The sequence below is a fragment of the Podarcis bocagei genome (assembly GCF_964188305.1).
Source record: "Podarcis bocagei genome assembly, chromosome: 15".
NCBI classification, from domain to species: domain Eukaryota; kingdom Metazoa; phylum Chordata; class Lepidosauria; order Squamata; family Lacertidae; genus Podarcis; species Podarcis bocagei.
This window is the reverse complement of record NC_138141.1, coordinates 13567045-13582616: the sequence shown is the minus strand read 5'-3', so window position 1 is coordinate 13582616 and position 15572 is coordinate 13567045. Positions and strand designations below refer to the sequence as shown.

The following is a 15572-nucleotide window of genomic DNA, read 5'->3' as shown; positions in this document are numbered from 1 at the left end:
CCCTCGGCCTGAAAGCGAGATGAGTGCCGCAATCCCATAGTCGCCTTTGACTGGACTTAACTGCCCGGGTGTCCTTTACCTTTTAACTTTACTGTACTCCCTTTTTCAAAGTAGAAGCCTGGTAACAAAATTAGGGAATTTCAATATAGAATTTAACCTACGTGGAATAGAATTGTATGTGTTACTCCAGGTGGAACAATTTATTGTAGTTCTGGAACAAAAGCTGCAGGGGAAACCCAAGAGAGTCCCCATGAGAGCCAACTCAGCTATGTTCTAGAAGTAGCAAACAAATGTATTATGTTGCGCTACACCTGCTTTAGTCCGAAGCCGTGGTCCAAATTAGGCCTTTTCCTTCGAACAGCTGCACAGAGAGAATTTTGAGCAAGTTTGCCTTGTTTCACCAAGATGATGCGGTTTCTGCAAAACTTCAGAGCAGGCAGTGCAATGAAAGTTCCCCAGAGGCAACTTCTATATAATCTTTTCTGAGAAGCAACCACAACCCCCAATTTTAAGGTTTCCCCCCCTCTCTGTCAGAGAGGTTTACTACATTGAGAATAATAAATAATAATAATAATAATAATAATAATAATAATAATAATAATAATAATAATAATAATAATAAATTTTACTTATATCCCGCCCTCCCCAGCTGACGCCGGGCTCAGGGCGGCTAACAACAATCAAATAATCCAACATTCTAAAAACATTTCATTATAAAAAGTAATTAAAATCAAATTGATGGCAACCATTAAGCAAAATTCTGTGCAGATTGCCAGAGGAGGGAGTCAGGCTGCGTCCTGACCAAAGGCCTGGTGAAACATAATCTGCCACTACAATTTTTCTGAACTTCATACGGCAGCCTGTGAAGCCAAAATGTAAGACTGTCCACCCATCTTTCTGCTCACGATATACTCCAACCAGAGTTCTTCTGCGAAAATGTGATGAACGGAGGGGCAGGCAATCCTTCTGTGCTGTAAATAGGACATAGCTTGTAGTCGCATGGCCACTCATTCCACGCATAGCGGAGGCCGACGGTGCTATTTGGGCACTCTGGGTTGTGCAGAATCACTGTGTGGGAAGCGCTGGTAGCAATGGATACTGGGCTCCAATGGCACAATGACTCTGCAGAGCAGCACACCTGCCAAAGAGAGAGATAGAGGACTTACCCAAACTTGCTTCAGATGAAGCCCTAGGAACTAAAGCCCTAGAATGGTAGAGTCATTCCACACGTGTGGAAGATGCACTTGGCACCAGACTCTGGGCCAAAGTACACATTATTCAGTGGAGCCATGATCAGGCATGCTGATGTTTTGATCTGCCCCCCCACCACAAAGCAGTCAATGGGGAATGGAAATTAGATAGGAGCAGCAGTGCTAGGCAAGAGGGCATGTAACCCTTTCCCCACTATGTTGTCTTCCTCATCTAATCCCAGGGTGGATTTGATTTAAATCACGATTTAAATCACTAGACAGTAAGACTTGATTTAAATCCCCCCCCCCCCAGAAAGACTCATTCTTGCTGGTATAATCTTAATATTTACAACCAGATGAAGGTTTCATTTTTGGAATAATCAATTTTCAGAGTAATTTTTACAGTTGCATCAAAAATTATGGATTTGGTTATACTATTAGAAATACATAGACAGATAATTATGAAATTATTGTGAGGTTTAATAAGTTGACTGCTTATATTTGGACAACTTTTCTGCTGAGCTTTATTGGAAGGAGAAAAATAATGATTTCCTTAATAACAATTTAAACAATTTATTTAACTAAAACAATAACATTATAGCAGATGTACTCATGTTTGTTAATTGATGTGGTTAAACAATTTTTTAAAAGAAAACTTAGACTGAGTTTTAGCACACAGGAAAAACTTAAAACAAATCCTTATTTCCTGATGAATAGCCTTTGGACAATAATGTAACTTAAATAAAAAACAATCTTTAGAAAGATTTTTCCTCCAGAAGCATTTTATTTTTAAAAAACCCGATTTAAATAAAAATCAATTTTATTATTATTTTTAAAAAAACCATTGGTTTTTACCCACCCTATTCCTCCATTCCTGAAGTTGCTACAAGCCCAGTTAAGGGGAATAATATAACCCTGGCATCTAATATTGCTATCTGAATTGATAAAAACATAAAGGATAGAAATACAGCAGGTCCACATCCGTTCAGTCTGTTCTTTCTTATGGGACACAAACCAGGCTGGTGCTGCTGGATTCAGGAATGAGTAAACTGGACGAATGAACGGCTTGTCTAATGGGCAGCACAACTCTGTGCTTTTCCCACATGGTACACGGCAGAAAGAGTACCCCTTTCCCCTGCGGTTCTTACCTCAAACGTGTTATTGGTCAAGCGGCGAAGCAGGATATCTCCTTTATAGGAGACATTGATACTTTTGCGGGCTACATCCACCTCCACTCTCTCAGGGTATGGGCCTTGGAAAGCGATGCTTTTATCACCGTACGCTAATGCCAAGGCACCACGGAGCAATCGAGAGGCCACTGTCTGCTTATCTCGAGGATGGATGCTGCAAAGCAAGGGAAAGTAGCAGGGGGAGGGAAGAAAGGAGAGGATTACTACTGGGGTTCTGTTCAGTCCCCAGCCCTGCAGATTTACTGAGTTAAGGTAGCTACTGGGTGCAAAACACAAAACCAACCATTTTTTCCAAGTCTCATAAAAATCCCATTTAGCTCTCATGGATGTAGAGAAACATTATGCTAGCTGAGAACAATTGTGTTAGTTAAGGTTCATAACAGTTGTCTGAGAAAGGAGGGCAACAGATTGAGGAACGCCCCCCCCCCCACAATAGCTCTTAATTGTCCACCTACTGCCACTGTCCCTAGTCTTCTTTTTCCTCACCCCCATCTCTATACAGTCTTGATCCTTGGCTCTGCCCCTCTCTCCATGCTTTTTGTCATTCCATTCTCCCCCTAAAAATCTCGAAGAGATAGCAAGTTATGCAGTACATGGAAGAATACAGCAAAAGTGCTTAATCCAGTTTCCTAGAGGCTGCCATTAGCAACCAATCAGCAAACTCTATGAAAAGCTCTTTCATCAAGTCCTTGATGCAGTCTCTCAGCTGATTGTCTTTTTCTATCTACTGTTTAGATAGAAGGAGCATAACTCAGTGTTATAGCCACTGCAGTGCTAAGCAAGTAGTTCCATGGGCAAGGATTTCTGCTTGTACAATGAAGCTTCCCCCTCCTCACACATGCCTCCAAAATTTGTTCTGAGTGTTCTCCATACCCTCCAGAACAGATCTGAGGGTATAGGGTGCTAACAGAACAAGTCCTTTGGATACCACACAATAGATCATGGGTTCTATCTTTAGTATTCCCAGGCAGGGTTAGAACACAGTACTGTCTGAAGTTCAGGAAAGTTGCTGCCAATCACTTGACACTACTGAGTTAGATGAACCAATGGCTGACTCAGTTTAAGGTGGATCCTTATGCTATCTACTCCTACCTTTTCTGCCGTGCTTCTCTTGCACACTGACCACTTCCCTTGTCTTATGTGTAATAAATAATAATGATAATATATATATACCCCGCTCATCTGGCTGGGTTTCCCCAGTCACTCTGGGCGGCTCACAGCACATATTAGAACATACTAAAACACCAAACATTAAAAACTTCCAGATACAGGGCTGCCTTCAGGTGTCTTCTAAAAGTCAGACAGTTGTTTATTTCCTTGACACCTGAGGGGAGGGTGTTCCACAGGGAGGGTGCCACTACCAAGAAGGCCCTCTGCCTGGTTCCCTCTAACCTTGTTTCTTGCAGGGAGGAAACGAGCAGAAGACCCTCGGCACTGGACCTCAGTGTCTGAGCTGAACGATTGGGATGGAGATGCTTCTTCAGGTATACTTGGCTGAGGCCATTTGGGGCTTTGAAGGTCAGCACCAACACTTTGAACTGTGCTCAGAAACACACTGGGAGCCAATGAAAATCCTTTAGGACTGGTGTTATATGGTCCCAGCGGCCACTCCCAGTCACCAGTCTAGCTGCTGAATTCTGCCAGCAGCTGGACCAGACCCAGCTGTGGCAGCAGCTGTTCTCATGTATGGCAGCAGCTGTACCAGTTTCCCCTTCCACTGTTCCTTCCTCTCTCCCCCCGCATCATGCCTCTGCCTCCCAGGCTACCCATCTCCTCCCTCCACCTGTCTGAAGAGCATCGGTGTAAATTCTAGGTCATCTTAGACTCCTGGCCAATAAGAGGCAAAGGTTTCCATCTCCAGATGCCTTCTGTTATAGAAGAGATTTGGCTACCTGAAAATCGTTATGGATGGTTTGGGCGGGTTTGGACAAAGAAAGAAAGTGGGCTATCTTTACCTTCCATAGGGGGAATTTTCATCACCAAGATCTATAGTCACAGCCATGAAAGTATTGAGCATTTTCTTATTAGGGACAAAGCCATAGTCTGCTGTTTGGTGCCATCGAATACGTGGAAAGTTGTCATTATGTTCCTTAGAGCGAACTGTAGATAACTGCAACACAGAACAACATTTGATATTCTGAGACGAAACCTATCTCCAGCTGTGGATGTCATAGAATTATTTTTGTTTGTGCTTCCTGCAGACAGACATGGCTCAGTGACAGCACCCACAGCACACATCTAAAGCATTCTTATACCACTTTAGCAGCCACAAAGAATTTCGGGAGTTGTAGATGGTTAAAGGCTGCTGGGAAATATGGGTCTGTGAGGTTAGCACCCTGAGCAAACTACAGTTCCCAAGATTCTTTAAGGGAAGCCATGCCTGTTGAATCAGAGTAACAGCTCTAAGCAAACAGTGTGCATGTTGGCCATCAGGAACATATGGACTGTGGAAAATAGGACACCTACACATTTTGGGATCAAAGTTATGGCAGTGGTGGGAGAAGGAATTCAAGCCAGCCGAAAAGGAACCACTGCTGGAATTATCTCCCGCAGCAGATCCAGAACCTGCCTTCTGATCCAGGATACAGAGAAGGGAGACTTTTCTACAGCATGGGGGGTTAGCTATTCCAGACTTGAGGACCACATCACCACCTTGCATACCCTGTGGGAAGGGCATGCCAGTGGTGGTGATGGCTACTCCATAGATGCTAACACTGTGAACCATACACATATCACATACACACCAGATCATGAACGGGCAGGCGACTCGGCTGACTGCATTAGACCCACAGGCTGCTTCTGCGTTACAGACATAGACAAAGGTGTCAACTGTCATATTGCTAAGGAAAGACACCAGAGATATAAGGCCACACAAAGTATTCACCTGAATTACTCTGTTATCCAAGACTCAAGCCTGCTCCTAAGAATGGCACCCACATTCCAAAGGCTACCACCCTGTCCTTCCATCATTTGTAGAATCACTTAACCACCAGCAGTATTGAAGGGTGTTGAGAAACCCGCAATGTGATCACGTCAGGACATGGAGTGAGTGGTTCTACACAATGTGTTTTGGAGAGGGGGCTGAGGTCCGAAGACAGATGTGAGAAAATACTTGGCTGTGGTGCAAAACATAGGAAATAGCTAGGATGGGAGACAAATTGATACCGGCTCCCGCTGCTTGCAGAAAGTGCTGCCTTCCTGCAGTTGTCTCACAGCTGATAGCTCAGGGCTCAATCCACCACCCTATAGCCACTTACCTGGACGAAGCCAAAGGGAAAGTACCGCTGAGTTTGCCAGTCAGACCCTTCATGGAAGCCTTTCCGCCAGTCTTCTATGAGTGCGGGAAATGTGCAGTTGTACAGACTGGTGTCTATAAGGGTGTTCGCTTCACCTGTGGTAGGGCACACAAAGCAGGAAATAGCCCAGATGGGGTAGCTATAGTGACACAATTCCTGCTCAACTCTGTTGTGGGGCCTACCAGTATACCTGAAGGAGCATCTCCACCCCCATCATTCTGCCCGGACACTGAGGTCCAGCGCCAAGGGCCTTCTGGCGATTCCCTCCCTGCGAGAAGTGAGGTTACAGGGAACCAGGCAGAGGGCTTTCTCGGTAGTGGCGCCCGCCCTGTGGAACGCCCTCCCATCAGATGTCAAGGAAAGAAACAATTATCTGACTTTTAGAAGACATCTGAAGGCAGCCCTGTTTAGGGAAGTTTTTAATGTTATATGCTTTATTGCTTATTACTATTATTATTATTATTATTATTCTGTTGGGAGCTGCCCAGAGTGGCTGGGGAAACCCAGCCAGCTGGGAGGGGTATAAATAATAATTTTATCATTATTATTAATACCTACCTTGATACCAAATAACACCTTGGAGGGTCATGTTGAGAAAAGGGTGAATCATGGCGTTCCAGAGCACCGATAACACTTTGGGGCCAGAATCAATGGATAAGGAAGCAGCCCTGCAACATACGAGATCGACCAATTAGAAAAGAATTTACAGCAAGCAGCCAATGCTTGATTTCCGGCTGGTGAAGCGCTTTTCTGAATATTTGTGATCAGAGAGTGCTGAAGGATTAAGCACACATCTACACAGCTCAGGCTATGTTACTGCATTGTTCTGAAGATGTCCTGGTCACATATGTCTTACCAGAGGCTTTTAAACGTAACTGTCAGGGGTTCAGGAGCAGAGGCGAGGGCAAGGGAGGAAACAGAGAGCGAGGGGGAGGAGGCCGAAGAAAAGATGAGTGATGACGACGACCCGAGATCTCCGAGTCTTTCCAGTGAATCAGAAGATTCACAGAAAGGAGCGCCAGTGGCCAGAGCAAGGGGGGAGCCTAGGGGGACACCCCAGGAAGAAGGGTCCAGAGGGGGCTCAGAGGGCAGCAGTTGGAAATCGGGGCCAGCGTCACCAACAGAGCGCAGTGGAGAGGAAGGGCGCCAGGTACCGAGCTCTGGCAGCTCGCAGCAGGGAGGAGGGCATGAGTCAGGAGTGGCCACACCTCCATCGGGGAGCGAAGAAACGGTTGAGCGGAAAGTGGAAGGTTGGGCGCGCGCACCAAGTTCAAATGCACAGGAAGGTGGTGCAGTAAGCAGCCCGGAAAGGGAGCCAGGTCCTAAAGCCCGACGCAAGGAGACAGAAGGGTCCGGGGGGTCCGCGTCAGAAGAGTCCAGGAAGGAAGAGACAGCGGGGGGCAGAGGGACCCAGAGAAGAACGGTCAGGCGGAAAAGGTGGAGTAAGGCTAGGGTATTAAGCTGGTGTACAGGAGGCGGAGACTCAGACGGAGCTTCGCCGGTCTAACCCATAAGACGTAGAGCTGCACGCAGCAGCTTGAGAATGGAAACTGTAACTCAATAAAGACTTTTATAAAGTGGACGCTGGCTAGCGTGATCCTCTGTGAGCTAGGATCTGGAAGCAGCTCTGACAGTAACTCTTTAAAAAAAATGTTTCAATGGTTTTTCATAAAGTAGAATACATTAGCAACATCATTTATTTTGTCATGGTATCTGTACACCTCAGAGAAAATATGCCCCTCACTGAACTCATCCTATTTGTGCAAATATCTTGTTACATACACCTCTCTCATTACTGTCAGAATAAAACAGCAAAACTGTAGAAAAGCTTTCATGGCGATAACATGTTCAAGGACTGAACCCTTTAAACCATGTTAGAACTAAACCAAGAGAAAACACCAGCTTTCCCAGGTCATGGAATATGCTTCCTCAATAAAAAAGTAAAGGTAAAGGACCCTGGAGGTTAAGCCCAGTTAAAGGCGACTATGGGGTGCGGAGCTCATCTCGCTTCAGGCAGAGGCAGCTGGTGTTTGTCTACAGACAGCTTTTTCAGGTCATGTGGCCAGCATGAGTAAACCACTTCTGGTGCAACAGAACACCATGACAGAAACCAGAGCACACAGAAACGCTGTTTACCTTCTCGCCACAGCGGTACCTATTTATCTATTTGCACTAGTGTGCTTTCAAACTGCTAGATTGGCAGGAGCTGGGACAGAGCAACAGGAGCTCACTCTGTCGCAGGGATTTGAACCACTGACCTTCTGATCAGCAAGCCCAAGAGGCTCAGTGGTTTAGACCACAGCGCCACCCGCGCCCCATATTTCCACAATATGTGTCAATGGTTAAGACAAATTCATGGAGGATAAGGTTATCAATGGTTTCTAGTCATGAGAGCTACACTGCTGCCTTCAGGATCAGAGGCAACATGCTTCTGGATACTAGGTGATGGAGGAAAGAAGTAGGTGGTTATTGTCCCTGTGTCCTGCTTGGGGAACTCCTAAACGTAACTGGTTGGCTTCTGGGCGGGGGAAGTATACTCTTCTTACATTCCTATCATAATGATTGCAGGGTCCAAGGTTATTCATCCGACCTGCAAGAAACTAGGCACAAGTCAGACACACTGCACTGCCTTTCTAGTGCCAAATGGGATTACGCCAGGGGTACGGAAATTTGCAGCCCTCCAAGATGTTGTTTGACTCCAACTCCTATCAGCTTAGCCAATGGTTAAGGAAGATGGGAGTTTGAGTCCAACACCATCTGCAGGACCGCAGGTTGTGTGGACACTTGTGTGCTGTTTCCGCACAGGAAGGAGGTGCTGCAAAGCCAGTGAGCACACAATATTCTGTAATAGTGGAAAGCATTCAGTGTACTGAGGAACCAGTCTAACACGGCTGGAAGGAACAGAGCATACTGTCATTAACCCTCCTTACTTTTTAGAGTATCCTGAGATTGCACATTCCCGCAGTGCCCTCTTGGAAGACCAGGCCTCTATTGGTGTCCCTCCCCAGGAGGAGTCTATCAGTCCTATGGGATACTTGAGCTTCTCGAACAAATACCGGCCAAAGAGCCAGCACACAGCAGAGAAGTAACTGAAGTCTCCATGGCCAAGGTTCTCTGTTCAATGCAATGTTAAAAGAAACTTTAGAGCATATACAAACTTGCAAACTAATAATGCAACTAAATGTAATACAACTACATGTTGTATTACAAAAATAATTTCTGCTGCTGTATTTTCATATATTAGCCATTGTACAGCTGTGATAGATCAGGGAATGGAATACAGTGGTGCCTCGCAAGATGAAAAGAATCTGTTCTGTGATTCTCTTTGTCTAGTGGTTTTTTCGTCCTGCAAAGCAAGCCCATTGAAGGATTAGCGGATTAGCGCTATTAGCGGCTTTTAGCGGCTTATCTGCTGATTGGATCAGCTGATAAGCAGCTTAGCGGCTTAGAAAAAGGGGGGGGGGAACCAGCAGGAACTCGCAAGACATTGTCGTCTTGCGAAGCAAGCCCATAGGAAATTCGTTTTGCGAAGCACCTCCAAAATGGAAAACTCTTTCGTCTAGCGAGTTTTCCGTCTTGCGAGGCATTCGTCTTGCGGGGCACCACTGTACTGAAGAACTACTACATGCTCTGCTGAAGCAGCTAATGTTGGCCACTCTCAGAAACTGTGTAGCAGGCTGTATGGATCATCATGTATCTGAGCCAGAATGAAAATGCCCGTTGATCAGCGGAGATATTTGAGATGCTTGCTTCCATTAACTAAATCTTCAAGGTCCTTTTTTACCCTGAAGTCATGGTATAGTTCAGGAAGGAAAATTGTTCAACTCTTACTCCACCGGCCAAACCACAAACAGAAGATGTCTGCTTTTGACAGAACACACTCAAAACCTCTGCTTCAGATGGTTTGCCGGAGGTTTTGCTTTTTTAAAAAAAGGCTCTTACTGGCTGTTGGAATAGACCACGGCAAGCTGACGCTGGCAAGGTCCTGCAGTTCCACTTCAGACTGGACAAGACCGGCTGAAAACACACGGACGAGCGAGTAATGGGAAGCCTCTGCAAGCTCCTTACTGGCATTGAATATCTAGGAAACAGGGCAGATTCTACTGAAATACAGTTAAGCAAAGTTCAAAACAAAGCCCTCAAATATACGGACAGGACAAAGTAACCCAAATCTAGTCCGGGGATGGTACTCATAAGAAAGAGTTATAAAGAACTGGGAATTTCTCTTACACAAGCTGCAGAAACCCTCCCCCCCCCCCCCAAGGAAAAAGCAGGCCAAAATATTATACTATTTCAAACCAAAAGTAGAAGATACAAGAAACATGGAGAGCCTGCACACTCACAAATGGTCTGTCGACCGTACCTGGCATGGGAAGGATATAGAAGCAAACGGAGGAGGGGAGGGAGTCGATCTGGCAACTGAGCTACAAAAAGCAACTTTAGAAAACGAGGTCCCTGAGCAGAAGTCTCTATTGGGAGACTCAGAAACTAGGACAAACGAGCCCACCCAATCCCCTCTGCCCGGAGAGAAGGTGGGATCCCCTCCCTTGACTGAGTTGGACGAGTGGCTGAACAACACAAGAGCACAATATTTGTGTTGCCTTCTAATCCACACATTTAGCCGTCAGCCTGTAAGCTTATCAAATTCATTCCATTTGCATGTGCAGCAACCTCCTGAAGCAAAGCAATGGCCCTAACTGCAACCTGTGAATTCAGACATAATAGCAAACCTGAAAGAAAGCCTGAACCCATGGTTTCAGATCTGGATTTGTCAGCAACAATCAAATCAAAGTTTGGGAGGCAGGCTCAGGTTTGGCTCAAGGGTAGAAACCTCTAGCCCTCCAAATGTTGTTAGACTCCAGTTCTCATCAGCCCCAGCCAGTATGGCCAGTGGTCAGAGATGATGGGAGTTGTTGTTGAGCAACATCTACAGGGTCATTCATTTCCCACCCCTGCATAAGCAACAGAAATCATGGCTTTGCATATTGTCCGAACTTGGCCTTTATCAGTACTTTTCCTCCCAATGGAGCATATGCTGCACTCTATAGTGATGTGGCTTACCTGAGAAACTGTCATTTCCATGTTACTTTGTCCACTACAAAACCAGACATCTCCAAAGTAGACATCGTTCAACGTCACATTTGATTCCTGTCCCGTCCAGTATTGCCGTATATGTATATTGAAAGGGCCACCTTGGGCCATAGGACTCAGGAGTACTTTCCAGATCCCAGAGCCTTTTTTTTTGGGGGGGGGGGAAGAGAATTTACAAAGATCTCAGGCTTAGATAGATAATTTATTATTGTCAAAAACTAGCTCACATAACATAACACAATAAAAACAGCGTTCATAAAGATAAAATATACAATTGGAGCAGATTGCAGCAATAGCTCATGAATTAAAATTGAGATATATACATACACCTGTACAACTGAGATTTGGGCTACCATAAAAAGTTGACCCTGAGGCGCCCCAAAGGGCTATTTCAGCATTTCCCTAGTAAGCTATTTTATTCTAGAGGATGATCTGTGCCTACAAATCTAGGCGCAGAGTCTGGCTACCAGCCAGGTCATCTTAGGATCTTTGCCTAAGAGGAGAGAATTAAGTTTAGACTTGTCTGAAAGATCGGCGAGCCTCTTCAGCAAAGGATCAGTAGTGTCTCTACGAATCTCAACATAAAAAGGACACCTAAGATCTCAGGCTTATTATCATATGGAATCTGTTCCAAGGAAAGTATACATGCCTAAACCAAGCCAAGAGATTGCCAGAATCTCGGACCAACGATTCCTCCATTTTATCAATGCTTAACTTTTGTCACAAGAAACATTCCCTCTTTATGGGATCTCTGTACCATACTGGTACTCACAGAAGTATGCAATAGAGGCACAAAGAAGTCAAATAAAATTGTGCCGTTCAGGAGACTGTGTGTTAGGATTGGGCAGTGGGGCAAGCTTTATATACTTTAAGAATGTAAGGACCCAAATGAATCAGACCAAGAGCCATGACCATAGTGGCCTATAGATGCTTCTGGAAAGCCCACAGGCAGGACATAAGCATAATAGCATTCTCCCACTTGTGATCCACAGCAACTGGTGCTCAGAGACATATTGCCTCCGAAACTGAAGCTAATATTTGTTTAGATGAAATATGTTTGTGCCACCTTTAACATCTAAAAATATTCTCAAGGTGGTTTGTAAAACAAAAACATGGAGCAATAATACATAGTTGGATGCAACCCCACGGCTAGTAGCTTTATCCTCCATGAATCTGCTTAATCTCTTTTACAGCCACCCAAGCTGGTGGTCATTACCACATCTGTTGGCAACATATCTGAGAATTTAAGGAAGCAATGTGTAAAAACTACAATTCTGCTTTTTGTTGGCTCTGAATCCACCACTTGAATCTGCCTTTTTTACCTTTAATGTCTGTCATTTTTTCCATAACGTTGCGATCCTTAGAAACAGTCACTATTATGTTGGCGCCAGGATCCCCATAGCCCCATATGACGGCCTGACTTGGTTGCTTCTGCAGTACCATGTGATCGCCATAATAGGCGGCAAGGCGAAGCTCAGCACCTGGGAGAACACAAAATGTCATGACATTCTTGTTAGTAGTTAGGGTTTCTCTGAAATGTTCCTGTGGAAAATGGGCTGCTTTGCAGCCAATCAACAGTTAGATTTTTTCTGATTGCAGAAACAGCTGCCAGTCTGTATCAGGTTGTCAAGGAAGCCAAGTCTGTTAGTGAAAAGAGGAACAAATCCTCAGACATGTTACTTTTCTTCACCCTGAATTGTTCTTAGATTTCAAGAAAATCTTTCATATGCATGCTTCTTTTGCCTTTTTGGAGAACCCCTCCCCAGGATGCTTTTTCATTTCTTTTTTGTGTGAAAGTATTTTTTACTGAATTATTAGCCATATAACCCAAATAACAAAATATAACTTAAGGAGACAGTCATAAAAACTAAACACAACGAAAGCAAGCATGGTATGGGATGTTATGTTCACATCAAAAAACCCGATGAAGCTGGTTAGCTGGATATCTGCAATATGATGCACAGACACATAAACCTATTATTGAAACCTTGCATGCAACTTTTCCCAGCATCCACATTGGCATCAAAAGGCCACCCCATAAATTATCCTCATTTAATCCAGATACATTCTTTCCAGGGAAAATCCAGTAAGTTTAAAACAAAAAACCTGTTTCCAGTCACCGACTAGCAATATTTGAACCGCTTTATTAATATTAAGCCCGACTTAATACTAAAAGTGTGATGAGAGGAAAGTGAAATGCTGAAAGCACAGGGTAGTGACAGTTACACTGCAAAAGCTGACTTTTCATAACAAATGCATTGGTGAGGAGGCAAACATTCTGGATTTTTTTATTGTGCTAGAAATCACAGTTCTGGTTGCTATGCTCCAATGCTTCTCACAAAAAACCTCTCTCTGTCCTTGCTATTAGTTTTGTTTTTTGAAAGAACTGCAATCCCTTCACATCAGGAGATTCAAATAGGAAGGTGAATAAACACGAAAATTCTGTGACTAATGTGAATACAGTCACAAATTTCCCCTCTAGCCCTTTTGTGTACATGCCTCCTAGCAAAGGACATTTTCCTGTGAGGGGCAGCTCCCGCCCTCCGCACTCACCTGCCCTCCAAACCAACAGCAACACAAGCAGCACGGAAGAAGCCATGGCCCCTCTGACCAAACAAAAGCAGGAAGTAACAGCACGTGATTCTAGGGCGTGCAGAATTCCAGCAGCCAGTTTATCTTAAAGAGGTGAGGTTCCTTGTGATCTCACAATTGACCTGGGGCAAAAAAAAAAGGGGATGGGTGTGGGGCATGATTTCCATTTGAAAGCGTTAGTACAGAAAAGGCAATGCACGCTTTAATAAATGCCCTCCACCAGCTGGAATGCTATATAACATGATTTCTGCTTTATTCAGCAATGTGGCTTCAGGTCTGCCATGGATAGGAATAGGTAGCCTTTGCAGTATCATAGCCTAACATTTCTTACCCCAGCCTCTTACCATCCCTACCAGAAATATATACACGACTCCCCAAATTTGGGCTTCAGGAGTAGTCTCTTACTGCAGAGCTTTTGAGCACATGTCTAGACTTCTGCTCCTCCTGAGAAATTACCTGGACACATTAGCAAATAATGGTTTGCTGAGCAAAGGATTGCAGGAGTACATAGCATTGCAACCATCGACTGTCTACAAATCCCATGTCAAATCTGTAAAATATGTTAATATTACTCGATTTAACAACACATTTATATCCCACCTTTCCTCCGTAGAGTTCAAGGTGGTTTTCACAACTTTCAACAACTTTATTCCAGAACCTTCAGAGCCTAAACTAGGCTATGGTGAATGATTTTGATATTTTTTATTAGTTTTCAATTACAACAATCCAATAAGAGCTTCATGATAACAATGCCAAATTATAATACAATTTCTAATACAAATCATTCAACTACCAAATTATATAATTTAGGTGGCCCTCCACGTGCTAGAAGAAGAAGAAGAAGAAGAAGAAGAAGAAGAGGAGGAGTTTGGATTTGATATCCCGCCTTTTACTCCCTTTAAGGAGTCTCAAAGCGGCTAACATTCTCCTTTCCCTTCCTCCCCCACAACAAACACTCTGTGAGGTGAGTGGGGCTGAGAGACTTCAAAGAAGTGTGACTGGCCCAAGGTCACCCAGCAGCTGCATGTGGAGGAGCGGAGACGCGAACCCGGTTTCCCAGATTACGAGACTACCGCTCTTAACCACTACACCACACTGGCTCTCTAGAATTGATGGGTTTCTATAATTTCTATAAGTGAATGATGATTCTGGCTCAAGATGGGGACTTGGGCTCCCCCCAGTCTCTCCCCTCCCCCATTTTTAAATTTATTTTAACAAAGTAGTAAGAATAAGAATAAAAACCCCAGCATCTGAACCCCTTCGGCCAGAACAATCTCTTTGAATTTTATTTTTATCTGGCCTTTCCTCCCCAAGATCAAAGCAATGTATGCGATTGCTCACAACTCTGTGAGAGGCTCAGGTGCGCAGCTTTCCCAGAGGAAGCCCACGGCCTAACAAGGACTCACACCTGAGTCTCCCTTGGGCAAACCTGGCACCCCAACAGAGCACAGCGGTCGGGGGCTTTGTACCTGCCTGCTCCCTACTGAGCACTAAAAGGGGGCAGCTTAGGCCCTAAAGACCTCGGAACTCCCCAAATTTGGGCTTCAGGAATAATCTCTTATTGTGCACGTGTCTATACTTACTTGCAAGATTACTTGCAATGAGCAGTACACTGGGGATTAGTGACCTGTTTTCCATTATTTTATGTGTGTTTTTTAAAAAGCACTTGCTGAAACTGCTCCTGAGAAATTACCTGGACACATTAGCAAAGAATGGTCTGTTGAGCAAAGGATGAAGGTACATAGCAATTCCGACTGTCTCTACAAATCCCATAATGTCAAATGGGTAAAATATGTCAGCATTACTCTTGATTTAACCATGCATTTATATCCCGCCTTTCTTCTGGAGAGTCCAAGGCTTCAACAACTTTATTCCAGAACCTTCAGGCTATGGCGAAGGATGATTTTGGCTCAAGAGTCTTTTATGACAGATGGGGACTTGGACTCCCCCAGCCTAACTCCTTCGGCCAGAACAATCTCTTTGCATTTTATTTTTATCCGGGCTTTCCTCCCCAAGACCGAAGCAACGTATGCTATTGCTCAGAACAACCCTGCTCAGGGTGCGCGGCTGGCCCAGAGTTAGCCCGCGGCCTACCAGGCGCTGGCGTCCGAGTCTCCTTGGGCAGCCCCGGCACCCTAACAGGGCGCATCGGGCGGCGGCTTTCTACCTGCCCGCTCCCCAACTTAGCCCGCCGCCCTGAATCCCCGGATGTT

At 44.7% G+C, this 15572-nt stretch overlaps 1 protein-coding gene across 1 annotated transcript; it reads right to left on the bottom strand.

Moving 5' to 3' along the window:
• Positions 1-607: 607 nt before the first annotated feature.
• On the bottom strand, positions 608-15449 carry SIAE (sialic acid acetylesterase). The gene is made up of 11 exons (XM_081171713.1): positions 15053-15449; positions 13321-13481; positions 12090-12248; positions 10738-10910; positions 9619-9757; positions 8607-8790; positions 6235-6344; positions 5638-5771; positions 4336-4490; positions 2339-2534; positions 608-1138 (listed from the first exon to the last, which is right to left on the bottom strand). Exons 2-11 carry the CDS (start codon positions 13364-13366, stop codon positions 902-904), a joined length of 1533 nt encoding a protein of 510 aa, XP_081027839.1. The 5' UTR covers positions 13367-13481; positions 15053-15449; the 3' UTR covers positions 608-901.
• Positions 15450-15572: the final 123 nt, after the last annotated feature.

What these genes read in the sequence shown, in the direction of transcription:
- SIAE (XM_081171713.1), bottom strand. Translation starts at nt 13,366, where the DNA reads ATGGCTTCTTCCGTGCTGCTTGTGTTGCTGTTGGTTTGGAGGGCAG. An exon ending in TGGAAATGACAGTTTCTCAG is followed by an intron (nt 9,758 to 10,737) that starts GTAAGCCACATC and finishes CCTGTTTCCTAG; the next exon opens with ATATTCAATGCCAGTAAGGA. An exon ending in GTGGTCTATTCCAACAGCCA is followed by an intron (nt 8,791 to 9,618) that starts GTAAGAGCCTTT and finishes TGCATTGAACAG; the next exon opens with AGAACCTTGGCCATGGAGAC.